Source organism: Xiphias gladius, chromosome 6, assembly GCF_016859285.1.
Source record: "Xiphias gladius isolate SHS-SW01 ecotype Sanya breed wild chromosome 6, ASM1685928v1, whole genome shotgun sequence".
Lineage (NCBI taxonomy): Eukaryota > Metazoa > Chordata > Actinopteri > Istiophoriformes > Xiphiidae > Xiphias > Xiphias gladius.
Window position 1 is genome coordinate 1,721,703 of NC_053405.1, and position 14,469 is coordinate 1,736,171.

The 14,469-nt window shown below is 47.7% G+C and overlaps 1 protein-coding gene across 1 annotated transcript in view; it reads left to right on the plus strand.

The window, feature by feature from the left end:
* Positions 1–1,002: 1,002 nt before the first annotated feature.
* Positions 1,003–14,469, plus strand: part of niban1a (niban apoptosis regulator 1a) — a 33,191-nt gene continuing 19,724 nt past the window's right edge. The window contains exon 1 of the mRNA XM_040128454.1: positions 1,003–1,207. Within this exon, the coding sequence (XP_039984388.1) occupies positions 1,153–1,207 (55 nt within the window). The 5' untranslated portion in view covers positions 1,003–1,152. The remainder of the gene's footprint in view (positions 1,208–14,469) is intronic.

The following is a 14,469-nucleotide window of genomic DNA, read 5'->3' on the forward strand; positions in this document are numbered from 1 at the left end:
CGTGTTTTTAACAGTCTGTCACCGGGTGGATTTTCTTCTCCGCATCCTCAGCTCTACCGGTCCTCGGTCAACAGTGACAGCATGAAGTGGTGGGAAGTGAAGACAGAGTACTTCGTTAACCCCAGAGAGAAACGGGGTCTTCAAAACCAGCCGAGTCACGTCAGTCACAGAACAGACAACAACAGAAAACTAACCACCGTAGACTGTGTTCATGTGAGGGCTTCAGAAGCTGGAAGCTGGAGCAGGACTTCACCTGTTCACCTGAGACATTTGTATGGACAGAAAAGTGTGAGGCTGGTATTTCAGACTGGACCTAGTTGGATAAACTGTGTTTTTCTCCGTTTGTAGGCAAAACAGTTCTATTAAGAGAAAAGTGCACGTACACGGTTGCTGATTAGTGACAGGTATTCACAGGGAAATCTGCCTGCCGACTCTTCCCGTGTTTTCTGGAAGTTTTCTTTAACGTTGCAGAATTCTACTGTCGAAGCTGTTTCAACGTGACAGCACTTTGCATTGTGGGTTTCTTTCAGTCTACAGTTCAACAGTTTGTCCCTCGAAATTGAAAATATTCACAGTAAGATCTGGATTATTTTACTGGGAAAATATCACAAACAACGTCCTGCCTTTCATTTATTCCCTCTCGCTTTTGTACATTTATCAAACTCACGAATTTATGTCACATGTCAACAGTTAAAGAGAAAAACTGATATTCAAAAAATCTTTCTGTTCATTAATATTTTATATCTTCATTTTGCTCCTAACATTTTTACTGTTGCCTGGTTTCAGTTATTCTTCCCTCTCTTGTTCTGAATGAAACATTAGAGTTTCACTAATTCAAGTTAAATGGAAAAATGTATGAATAGTTTGCGGTTTTCGTTCTGTCGGACGTCAGGTCACTTCGGCCCTGACTCAAGTCTCAGAGCATCACGGGAGATTATCAGGAGACTTGGGGGATAAAAAAGTGAGCTGGCGCTTCTGGCTGCGCGTCAGCGAATGACACAGTGTTCAGATGAGGAAGAGGAGGAGGAAGAGGGGGGAGGGCGTGTCTCTCCTCCTCCTCCCTCCTTCACTGCTGCCGCTGCAGATCGATGTGACGGTGTTTGTACCTGAGGACTGAACCCTACCTGTGGATCCTCTCCCGGCAGCAGCACCATGGGGGTCTCCGCGTCCAGTCTGCTGGATGAGAACAAATCCAACTACATCAGAGGTAAAGAGAAAAAAAAAAGGAGAAGGAAAAGGAAAAAGAGGGAAAAGAGATGTTAAGAACGCGCGGAGTCACGTTTGGAGCGACGCGGCGGGGACGCACCGCGCTCTCGCCGCGGTTCCCTTGCCACCCAGGACACACAGCAGCCCGGTCCTGGCGGTCTGTCCAGCAAACTTCCACTTCTCCACCTCTGCGTTGTTATGGAGCTTAAGGTCTAATTGTTAGTGATCGGGGGGAATCGGCGAATCGATCGGGGAAGCGCGCTCGCTTTCCCTCCGCTGCGCTTCCGAGGAATCAATGAATTTCAGCCTGTGATCTTCCTGATCCACGGGAATCGGCGCCTCGTTCATTTCTGCGTTGCAATCAAGTTTCTGTGGGAAAAGGGGAAAAAAAAGGCTGATCAACTTGTTTCCAGAGACGTGGATCTTTCAGTCAGGTTGCTCGGAAACCTGCCAGCCTGGTTTCCTTGTGTCTTTCCACAAAGAGCAAAGACAAAAAAGAAAAAATCGCCTGGACGTGAATGCACCTTTTCCCGGGCGGTTTTACTGCCGGGACGGGTTTTAAGGCTGTTTTCAACCCCGTTATCTGCGGGGCCGATCCGGTCTCTCCACCCTTTCCAGTCCCGCGGGGGAAAGAAAAGTGAGAGTCCACCGAGAGCCAAGACCTGTTTCCCCGTTTCAGTGTCCTTTGTCTCCTCTGCTGTTGGGTGTGTCCAGGGGTGGATTTGTAGAGAGGACAAAAGAGTCGTCTCCCGTTTTTATTGTGTGTAAAGGTGGAGGTGGCCAGTACAATAGACAGGTGCAGGTGCTAGCAGGTGTTCATGCCATAGGATGCTGCCTTAGCGCAGACGTTAAGAGACCAAATCCCGCAGTGGATTTAGAAATGTCTGAGCAGGACGTTGCCTTTACGGTTCAGAAAGTGCTGCTGCTTTAATGCTGATGCCGTAACTCTGTGACATTAGTTTCCAAATCGATGTAAACGAGATGAGGCAGGAGGACATTTGGTGGCCGGCAGGGTCCTCGCGCACATGAACTTAGGGCTTTGTTCAAAGTTGGCAAGCAGCGATCCTGTGCTCTTCATGTGGTCCAGGACCGACCCAAGGTCTTCTGAGATCCTAAGCAGGATTTATAAATTTGGCGGCTGCTGAGCTTGTGCTTCCGGTCGAGTCTGTTACACTTTGATTTAGGGGAACCTGATCCTGATCGAGGCAGTTGATAGACACTCAACGATCCACCTGAGTCTGGCTGAGAATCAGCTTTGTCCTGGCTCTGGAGGACCAAATGAGAACTGGATCTGGCACGTACTGTATATCGGCTAGTTTTTTTTGAGGGGGGGGACTTTGACCCGAGAATCAGCTACATTTTGCTGCAGGATTAGGCTGGGCCACCGTCAACCCGGGGACGCTTTGGTCAACGGTTGGCGCCCTAACCCCTGGGCCACCAGAGCATCCTGAGGTTCAGTCTTTCTGTACTGGTCTGCGCGGAAACAAACAAAATAAAGGTTCAAAAGGCCCCAAAAAAAAAGCTGAGAGTACGACGAAGCACAAACGGCCGAGAACAAATACAACACTCGGCAACGGGGATGAGCATGCGGAGAAATCCGGTGCCCTCAGTCCTCGCTGGATTTGCCAGAACAGAAAAAAGGAAATCCTCAGTGGAAGTACCGCCATGTTGTCGAGTTTGACGCGGGTTGCGTTGCCTCTGCTGTTGCCGTGGTTACAGGACACAGTCCCATGTGTTCAAACTGAGAACGGAAAAGTCAAAATGTGGGTCCTGTGCCACAGCGCGTGGACCACGTGTCCGGTGAAGTGCTTCTGAAGTGGAAACTGGTGGAAATGTTTGTTTTTGTGTGTTTAGTTGCCACGGTTTGTCCACAGCGTGGCAGGGATCCTCACTCTGCCGGCTGGGCTCTGCAAATCGGACGGTACATATCACGCAGTGCGTCTTTCAGGCCGGGGGAAACAGTCGGCATGTCTCAGACTCTTGTTTAATGGGATCCTTTGGGTGCTTTTCTGTCTTCCGCAGCTCATATTGCGGCTGTGTAAAAGCGGCTCGTGACCTCAGTCTGCAGACCTCAGGACGTGCCTGTGTCTTTCACGTTGGTTTCCCTCAGTTTTTCCTGGCTGCCGTTTAGTGGCGGGCGAACTCAGGCTTTGGGGCCGGAGCAGTGACACAGTGCGCCCATTCCTCGTGGCGAAAACATCCGCGGCAGTAAAATGTGTGTGCAGGGCGGAGCTCGTTGAATATTTGGTGGTAGTTTACAGGGCTGGGTCGGAGGCCGCCGGTCGGATGAAGTGATCCGCTTCAGTACGTGTGACTCATGAACTGACCACAGTCCAGTTTTGGTGGGGGCAGATCCCCGGACGCAGTGAGGCAGTTTTTCTGACTGATGTCATTTGTCCTCTGTCAGTGTTTTGGCTGTGCGGTTTAGCGGAACAGAATTTTTCTTTTATTTCTAACTCTATCTGATGGTATTTGGCTTTTTTTAGTGCACCAAAGTGAAATGTTTTCAAGTCTTTCTATGTGGTCAGACTGAAAACTGCTGACGTTTGTTTGCCTTACTGAATAGAGAGAGGGTCTAACACTCAATAAAGGTCCCCAGCTGGAATCCAGCCGTGGATGTTGGGGTTGACTGAATTTATTTGATTGTAAAACCTGCAATAACTCTGTATAGCAGTAATTACAATTAGAGCTACAACTGATCGATCGTCAGCAAAATCGATTAAAAAAAAAAATAATTATTTAACGATCAAACAAAAAAAGCCCCAAACATTCCCCGGTTCCTGTTTGTCTTTTGCAAGGAACCAGTACATTAAAAACCTTTTGGGATTCTGGCGTGCTATTGACTTTGTTTCCCAGGCACTGAGTATATCTGAGGAGAAACAGCGGCCGAACGCATGCAGAAACAGAATTTTGATGAACATTTAGTGAGCAGCTCCTACTTTAAATACTCCATAATGAGGTTCTGGAGGCCACATTTCACTAATTAATCCAGTATGCGTCTGTTGAGCTCCGTGGATTCTCAGTGGATGCTTTCCAGACTGAAATCTCCCCGAAAAACAGCAGACCTTGTGAGATGTAGTTTGGCTCTGCGAGGCTATAAAAATGTGGGTCCTTAGAAAATAAATGTTCCGAACTGCAGGTGTGGACAGTGACGATGATGATGATGGTTATGACATTTATTTGTTTAAGCAGAATATTTGGGTCGTACATCATCCGCATCTGGCAGGGGAGTGGGGATCCATCTTTACTGTCCACATATTTTATCGAAGAGGCAAACAGAGAAGCTCAGCGGGGTGTAACATCTGCTCTGCTGTCTGCTCCGTGGAATCTCTGCATTACTCGGCTGTTTGAACTGTTTCCCTTTAGACCATTGCCGATCTCATCAGGACTCAAAGGGACGAGTACCAACGACCGGTGCCGTGTCAAAGTCTCTTAACCCCCTTTGGTTGTGTTTCCCTTCCGTCAGGACGGGGGTCGTTCCCGACTGACCGTGCCGTGACATGTCATTGTGCCCAACAACTAGTGTGAGCAGCCTTTTTCGGCTCGTACCTTCTCTTGTCTCTGAGACGTTGAGGCTTTAAAAAGAGGGGTCGCGGCCCCAATAAACGAGCGTTCCCGAGCCGGCGAGCGACTCCAAATGATGCAACACGCTGCTCATCAGACAAAACACCCGCGCTTTTCTATAGCCTTTGAAAACTAAACAGGTTAAACACAAACGTTAACTTGGGCTGACGTTAGCACGGCTGGCTGGGATGGTCCGACGGCGCCATACGTGTTCAAATTTACAGGTGACGTGTTACTTGCTCGTGACGCAGCTACTGCTTGCGAACGCAGTGTATCGAGTCACGGCCAGATGTTCTACTGCTGCTGAAAACGACTCGATGCTGGGAGCAGAAGTAGAACTTCTGTCCTGTTATGAAGTGTGAGCTGGTATTCTGAGTCTGGTGGAAAGGGCACTTCAGTGGATGGATGCTCAGTCCTGCAGTTAAAGGACCAGTGCCTTTACAAAAAGGCATCGAAGAATATAAACGTCTCTTCCTTCGAAAAGCTCGTTCTCCTCATCTGTTATACTTCACCCAAAAAAATGTGGCCCGTGGGTATTAACGCAAGATAGTTTATTTGCAGTTACAAGATTTTGTTGTATCCCACTTGTTTAATTCGTACATAGTTGTAGAGATTCTGGCATTCTCCCTCTTTGTTTTTGCTGTCGTTGGGCCATTCTTCATGCTGTGTCACTCTGCCTCCAGCTGCCATTACACAATCCCTCAGATATTCGGAGGAGCTGAGAAACTGTGAGCCTTTTTCCCCCGTTTAGATCTGAATCCACTGCTCTCCACAAAGAGAGGAAACTGCCGCTCAGACTCTCGGCTGGAAACCCACCTGTTGTTTACCCAGACCGACTGAACAAGTGTCCGCGGAACACAATGCAAATACAGCAGAATCTGCTGCCGTGCAAACAGCTTTCCATCACGAAACCCGCTCTCAGTAGCCAAGGCAGTATTTCTGTCACTACATCTGTATGAAAGGAAAAGACTGAAACTACAAAAAGTCTACACCGAGGCTGAGATGGGAGCCTCATTAAATTCTCTAATAATTCTCTAGATAAAGGATCCGTTCACCGTAAATGATGGAAAAGCAGATATTCTTACTGGAAGGAATAGTTCAACATTTTGTAGACTGCACTTATCTGCTTCCTTTTTAGATGTTTGGCTGGAGTCAGGACGGGGGTTAGCCCAGCTTAGCCTAAACACAGGGGGAAACAGCTAGCCCGGCTCGGACCGTGGTTTCCTAAAGTTCAGCTTTACTTAGATTCAGCTGGCTCCAACGTCGAAAAACACATCTACCATCACCCCCAAAGTTGTTCCATTAACACATTCTACCTCGCCTGCTGTAACAGCGCTAACAGTCTGCAGCCAGCAGCTCCGTGAGACTGTGCTTGAGCTAAACGCTAACACCGGCATGCTAACATACTCACAATGACAATGCTAACATGCTGGTACTGTAGGATATTACCGTGCCAACATTTGCTAATTAGCACTGAACATAAAGTGCTAATTGAACGTCATTAGTTTTGCGGGTATTTGGCCGTAAACCAAAGTATCGTACGAATTAAAATTTCGACCTGATGATGGCGCTGGATGAAAAGCCCGAGGATCACTGACGTTATTAGGATACACTGTCCGGCAGTTAGGTGAATCTGTATACGTTCAGATTTTTCACAAAAAAAAAAAAAAAATCAAAAACGTCAGCCTGCTGGTGGCGCTAGAGGGTAAGTCAGAGGATCACCGGCGTGTGTAGGCTACTTCGAGAGGAAGCTCCGGGTTGAAGATGCAGTCCGTTTTCACGAACTCCCGCTGCTGCGACGGCAAGTCGGAGGAGTTTCGTCCGCAGGTGAACTGCTCTTTTATCCTACATGGGCAAAAGTATGTGGACAGCCCCAAAAACGGCAGCCATAGCTGAACCTGGGATTGCGATATCATGTTGATTAATGTGCTCTCCTGATTTCAGTCTTTCCTCCAGATGTTGAACCTGCTGCAGTGCTTCGCTCCCATTCAGACACATTAGAGCATCAGTGAGGTCCAGCACCGATTCTGGGTGATGAGGTCTGGCTCACAGTCGGTGTTCCAGGTCAGGGCTCGGCGCAGGCCAGTCAAGTTCTTCCAGACCAAACTTGGAGAAACTATTTCTTTACGGCGCTGGCTTTGAGCATGACTTTAATGTTGTGTTATGTAAGAGACAAACACAAACTGTTGACACAGAGCTGGAGGAACACTATAGTCTAAAATATCATTCTATGCTGTGGCATTGTTGGAGCTCAGGAACCGAGACCAGCCCCGTGAGGCGTGTCCACATACTTTTGGCCACATTCTGTTTTTGTCTCCGTCAGATTCGGGATTTTTCGGGCCTTCCAGCTAAAGGTTCGTGTCTGCGTGCGGCTTATTTTTAGTGTAAACACGAGGAATGCAGGCAGACCCCCCCCCCCCAGAACTGGGCATCCAGGCCTTTCACATTCTTGCCTTGCGTCATCCAGGTTCGACGGCATGCGGGTGCCAAACAGGCTCTGCGGCTCGTCAGAGCCACTGACTGACAGACGGGTCCTTGAAACGGCTCCGAGTCAGTGACGCCCATCTGAGGCAGCTTCTCTGCTCTAATGACGGGTGTGTGAGCGCAGGATCCAGGGGCCATCTTTAATGTCAGTGACGTCACATCAGGGCTGTGAAACCTGCGTGTTGAGCGCAGCTCTCTGTCCTCACTGACCTCGTGTCTCTCGTGTCTCGTCTCGGAGCTCAGGATCCATTCAATGATCCCTGATCATCTTAGAAAACCTCCGACGCTCCTCTAACCGCCCGGATAAAAAAATATTCTGTCCTCCGGGGAGGCAAAGATAATGTGTGATGTGACTTTAAGCCCCTTAGCGCCCGATTTCTGAAATTCGTGTCCAAAGTTGTCCTCGCCAGAGTCCTACCTCCACTCAAATCTGAACACACGGACACGAGGCAAACATTTTTAGAGTGAACAAAGAGGAACTGCTAAGAATAACTGATTCAGCAACTTTGAACGGTGACAGTTTACCACAGTGAGAGCGAAGTTCAGTGTTGTCGTGGGCTGGGCCCACAGTGTCAAACCACTTCTCTAAATTACTGTCCCATTGTTTTACATTTTTACACACGATAACTAAATTATAATTTCTTTTGTCGTAAAAAAGCAAACAAGGAGTCGTGTGGTTTCCTGCTGCCTTGTTTGTCGGATCAGGAAAGAGACACAACCTGGAAAACGAGTTAAAAATCGCTTTTTTTTTTTTTTTTAATTGTGCAGTGGAAGGAATGTGGGTTTTTTGTTTTTGTTTTTTCATTTCGATGGACTGAGGAGTCTTGAAGGGTTCTGCACCTTCAGAAGTGGAGCGTGAGTGGCATCAGCTGTGCCATTCATGCTTCAGCCTCACTGCTCACGCTCACGCCAAGGCTGTTTATTTAAAGGAATCTGAGTCGAGCTCAGATTGCATCCTGACGGAGAAGGGAGGAAACCTGCAGCACCGCAGTGTGTGTCTCATTTGAATGAAGTAGAAGTGGAACTCGTGTGCGCATCCTCAGACTCCACATATGCACTGGCTCATATTTCTGTCACCAGCATGCAGCCCCCCCCCACACACACACACGCTCGCTCGCTGCGTCTTTGTCCCACATTTTTCTGCTTTGCAGCGACTCGTTTGGTGTCTCGGGTATTTCCTGACTGACAACACAATGCGGCTCCTCTTCTGGACTTCACGGTTTACTGGACTCCACCATGTCCATATATGTACAAAACCACAATCACAGCTTTGCTTCTTCATATCGTGACCATCATATCGTACTTTCAGCTTAATTGTAAGGCCGTCTGGCCACTTTTGAATGTGCTTCATTCATGAGCCCCGACTTGTGGGATTTAGCAGTGAATGATACCGTGTGGAAACTTTAGACCGTCTGCATTCTTCTTCACTTAGTCATGCGCGTGTGTTTGCATCTTAGAGTGCGTACGACAACACAAATGACATGCGCTGACACGTCACTGTTCCGCAGGCAACCGAAGGACACGTGAAACAAAAGATGACCTCGCAGGTCGTGGTGATTTTACCTGTCGGACACGTCAATCGTACATTTCCTCATGTAATGCAAGAACTCCCTTTTCCATATTTTGTCCCGAAGTCTGGGACTCATTCTGCTACACAAGGTGTCGGAAAATTCCACAGACCCTCCCCACACAGTGTCAGAGTCATTTATTCATAGGCCGCTATCACACCGTGTTGTGTCTCGACACGCTTTACAAAAGACAGTGGCAAAGACAGAGGCACTGACACACAAAGCAACTGACACATTAGATTGTTACAGCAAGATAAGAGCGTGGAATGATAAAGTATATAAAACTGATAACACTGGACTCTCATGAAATAATAAAACAAACACAACAGATAAACAATGAAAACGAACAAACGCCAGAAAGGGGATCGAAACAAACACAAGTGTCGAACGAGGACCGTTGCGACATCAGGAGCCACCTGAAACTAGAAGGTTTGCAAGTGCACGTGGTGAATAAAGTCCACGCAGTGCCTCATAGATCGGGTTAGTGCTTTGCTCCAGTGTGTGTGGACGGAGTAAATCCTAGCAATGTGGGCGTGGAGGTTGGACTTTCAGTGGGCCCGATGTGTGGCAGGGGTTGGGTCTGTGCAGGTGAGGATGTTTTTGCGTATTCATGCCTCTTTCTTGTTTGTGCATTTGCTGTGCATTCGTTTCCAAGGTCTCTGCGAGTCCTGGAAGAGTCTAAGCTGAAGGCGTCATGCTGTGTTCCATCATTTACGATCTTGCATAGTTTGTGTGAAATTGTCCATCAGAGGTGTTTTGATGCCTAGAGCTCGCTTAGAGATGAATGAAGTTAGAGGTGACGGCCTAAACAATAGCTGCACTCTTTAAATAGTTGCCATGTCCTGTGTGAAATGGCAAGTCTCGCTTGTTTTGCTTCAAGGTGGAGCTTTTATTTCACGGGGAATCTTTTTGATCCTTCTGCTAAAGAGGCTTTGTTTTCAGTCCTCTCTGACTTGTTTGTTTTGTTAGCAGGATTTCCCCAAAGCGTTTAAGTGAAACATGTTGAAAAGTCAAGGGTGAACAAGTGGCTAGTTGTCGGTGCAGATCCAGATTTGGGAATTGTCAAAAGAATTTCCGAACAGTTTTCATGAATAACTTAGGAGGCACGGCACGTAATCGAATGAAAAAGTCTGGTACACGTATCCCTGGATTGTCCTCCACTTCGATGCTGCTCAAGATCCAGCTTCAAATATCCAAAGTGCTCTGTTATTCAGATTAAGGTAGAGGACTGTGCAGCCTCTGAGCTCTCTGAGTGTTTTCCAGGTGTTTTATTGATTCAGTCGGTTTTGTTTTTCTCTAACTGCTTGAATTGACATGATTAAAAGTTCTGAAGTAACGAGTCCCGATTGTTCTCGGTGTTTCAAGACTCCGTGCTCGATCTTCTGCTGTCTGATATCATTAATGAGGAAGGCGGAGTAGCGGGTCTCTCCAGTGAGCAGACAGCTCACACTCATCGTTCACGTACCGGCGTACGTTTCAGTCAAAGGATAGACCGGCACGTTTTCAAGCCAGTCTCGGTACAGCACTCGCATGCCATTACCTACGTTAGAAGGTTACTGAGATCATTCCTCCTCAAAATGGTGGTCCTGCCGTGGAGGAATAGTGACACAGAGAGCGAATCTTTCACTACGGAGACTGTGACTTCGAGAGATACTCACGTGACTCAGCTCAAGTCATTTAGTAACCACATATTTCTTGGTTGAAGCCGTAAGCGAAGCCCAAAGTGGCCTAGATGAAATCCTGTAGACACACGGTGGATTAGTCTACAGGTGGGGCTCCTCAGGTGTCATGTTCCTGTACATGTGAAACAGGTGTAACGGGTGTAACATATTCTCACAGTTGTCCCTTGTGCTGCAGTATCACGAGTGTGTTAGCTTCATGTGCTTTTACCCACCATGCCTTGCATCTTACGATTTCTGACCTTCCTCGACCCTGTGACCTGTCGGCCTCTCGGGGAGTTCAAGAAGAAAGGGAACCAACAGCAGAGCGAAGCGTTTGCCCAGCGGATCCACGGGCGCGTTAAGAAAGGAGTTATTGCAGGAGTTCTGGTTTTCTGATGATACACGTAACGGTGTACCGTGTCGGGACCCCGCCGAAGGTCCAGGCTGCTTGTTGCACATGGCTCCATCTACCAGGGGTTTTTCTCCTCTAAGTATAAAGTTTCACTGTTCCTGGAGTTTCCCCAAAAAAGAGCCTAGAGGGGCAGTTTTTACGCGTCAAGTCTCAAGAGTGGGTGAGCAACTTTTATGGTGGTACTTCACTGTCCCCGACTTGGAACCCAACATTCAGTTCCCCGAGCACGTTGGCGGTTTTTACAGGCCGGATCGCCCCTCACTAATGAGACCGTGGCAGCAATTATTTCAACTACGAGCATAATGTGACTCTAATGACATAAACAAGAGCCGAGTCTGTGGTTAACGTGGCTCCGTGTTTACACGACTCCCTGAACCACATTATTGGTCTGCATGTAAACACGTCTGCAAAGTGTCAGATGCTGCCTTTGTGTGTTTAGAGGTGATTTCTGTGTGCTGTGGTTTATTTTCTCCCCATGACACATTTGTGTTGCTGTTTGCTTGTTTTGCTTTCAATAATGTCTTTACGATCATGATTCAGTTTCATTGCTGTTACGTTTTTTGTTTTTTTTTAAAGAGGCAGATGGCTCGCACTGGCACGTTTACAGTAACGCTGACTGATTAAAAACTGTCCCCGTAAACAACAACAGCAACAAAAACAAGGCAGGAATATCGAGTACAAAATATCGAGGTATCTCAGCTCAAACTGATTTCTTAGGGACTGATTTAGAGGGGGGGGGGACATGTTAAATGGGTTCAACCCGTTTCACCATTTAATAACTGTAAAGCCTTAAATTTAAGATGATGTCAGTGTCTAAATGGAAGAATAATTTTCACAACGGACAGCGAGAGAAATTAGGATACGACAAAAGGAACAAAATGGGGATTATTTGGGCCACACTTTTAAGAGCTGTTAAGGAATAAGTGATTCTTACTGCGACCAAAAATGGGCCCATGCAGGCAGCGGCTCGAGCAACCCCTGGATCTAAATGATGAAAATAAATATAAATTAGAATGGATGCAGCCGTAGTCTGTGTATAAAGGTCAGCGGATGAAGTCAGCGTGATACTTGCACCTCCCTTCAGTGCACCATTGCCTCAGTTCGTGTCTAGAATCTCACTTCCCCTCTGGGTCCCAACTCGGTCAAGTCTGAACACACGTGTCCATCGCCAGTGAACGTCCATAAATGCACTTAGAAATCAGAGAAAAAAGACGCTCCTTGCAGCCGCAGAACTCGCCTGAGAATCCTCGTGCCTTCAAGCTTCCTTCGGTGTCACAGGGGTCCAGCGACGGCCGTCTCCACACCCACGGCTGATCGGGCAGCTTTTCATCGGCAGCCGTGGTCAGCTGTGACCGTCCGGCGTCATCGCGCTTCATTTCCCGTCGCTGATTAGTAGGACGACGGGTGCAACAGGTGAGGCTGAAATGTGCAGTGTTAAATCAGTGGCAGAATAATGTGGGGGTGAGATAACGAAATCGAATTTGGCCAAACTCTTTCCACTTTTGTATCAATCCTTTATTGGATCTTAATGCGTAGTTTCTCAATTGATTTTCCAGAAAATTTACAAAATGACATGCATTGTAATAGACTACCCTCTCTTCATCTAAAATAGAACAATACGCTGCCCGCCCCCCCTTTCTGGGTAATTTTCACACAGTTCCTAAGAAGTGCTTATTCAGTCTGATCTGCACTGATAAAATCTATTTGCTTTACTGTGTAAAGAATAATTCCTCACCTTTATGAGGCCAGAGTCAGAGAACGTTCTGAGAGTCTGAGTGTTTCCTCCCTCCTCCGACTGCCTTTCCCTGTCAGCGAAACCATTTAACCTGAAAAGAGAATATAGGAAACAAACAGCGACCGGAGATATTTTGCATAAACGGCTGCGGGGCGATCGGATTCGGGCCGAGGCCAAAGCCATTCAAATCGGCTCAGAGCAGCATGAGCCGAGGTGAACTCAGAGGAAGGAAACGCATCCTCCATCTTGAGTTAGTGAAGAGAACGAATATATTTTAACAGAAAACTTGTGTGTCTCGGCAGACAGAGCCTCTCAAGGACTAATCCAGCTGACACGCGAAAGACATTTTCAGCAGCTGCAGCGCAGAGGCAGGAGAATAACACTTGTCCGGTGTCCATGAGAAGAAGCCTGCTGCTTTTATGAGCCTCCCCCGAGTGACTCGCTGCTTCTTCTTTATTGGAAAAGGGTTAACCTCCAGCCTGACTGGATGCTGCTGTGCAGAAGTAGGACGGCAGGCTGCAGCTTACACCGGTGCCCTGACAGTTACACAAGCAGAGTCTGTTTCAGTGTCTGTGGAGGACCGGGTGTTGTGCTGTTGGACATGTCCCTGGGGATGCAGAATGGTTTTCTTTCAGATGAAGGAGTCGTTTCATGCATCTCTTTTCTCCTCGTTAAATCTGTGCAGAATCGGCCACGAACTATAGACACTTGCTGCGTCACGGCTGAATGAGCCGCTGTCAGAATAACCAGAATCTTTAGTAGCGCCGCCTGCTGACAGTTCTGAGGGTTTTTTCCCCAGTGGTGTTTGGTACTGAAATACAGTCGGAGCCAATCGGAGAAGCTGTCCTTTTTTTGGGGGGGGGGGGGGTCAAAAAGACTGTTCTTGGTTTTCGGCCTTCTAATTCTACAGAAACACTCAAAAGAACCACCTTCAGTACAACATTTGCTGGTATTATTATTATTGTTGTTGTTGTTGAACTGACCCGTGTTGTTGGTGTTTGCTCTCTGTTTGGGTCTGACTGGACCGACCCCATTTTGGATCCGGTCTACTTATCCTCAGGTCAGTCTTGGACCAGTTCTGACTGTCCTTGGGTCCTTTTTGGGATTGGGTCTCGCCTGCTTTATTTATTTGTTTTTTCTAAATGCACGTTTGGTTCGTGTAGGTTTTCCACAGGTCCATGTTGGACAGGGTGGCGCTGAGGAAACTTTATTTTCTTCTGATTCCGGTTCCAGTACCTGTAGGCCTGAGTATCCGGTACCTACCCAGTACCAGTCTTCTTTTCTTCCTAAATGTAAACTCTGCATGCCGCACGGAGCGGATCTCATTGGAGTCATTCTTACGTAAGATGAGACGCGGCCAGAAATCTGTGGCATCATGTCGTCCTACCGAGAACGGAGAGTGTGGTCACCACTCAGGAGGTGGAAACTGCCCACGACTGGGAGCAGGATGTCCAACTCTGATTAGCTGATCGGCGGAGGAAAGGCCTCGTCGGGGTCAACGGGGAGACGAGAGATCGACTGACCTTAACTCACTGCATTGTTTAGGCCTGAGGAAAAAACAAGGAGTTCCCCTGAGATTCCACATCGACAGCTTCAAACCGCAGCTTCTGATGAAGAAAACACGCCCCTCCCTTACTGAGGGAGTGAAACAACAATCCTCTAAAAATACCCTGGAAACGTAGCACATCTAACTCACGAAAGCCCTTAATTCACATATTAAGTAGATTTTAAGAGGTGCAGGAAATCCCCCCTTAATTTACACCTGAGGCGTTGAACCCTCCCGTCGTCCTCATATTCTGTACACACACCGTGTCCTCCTGTGGAGACTGTGCCGCCTTC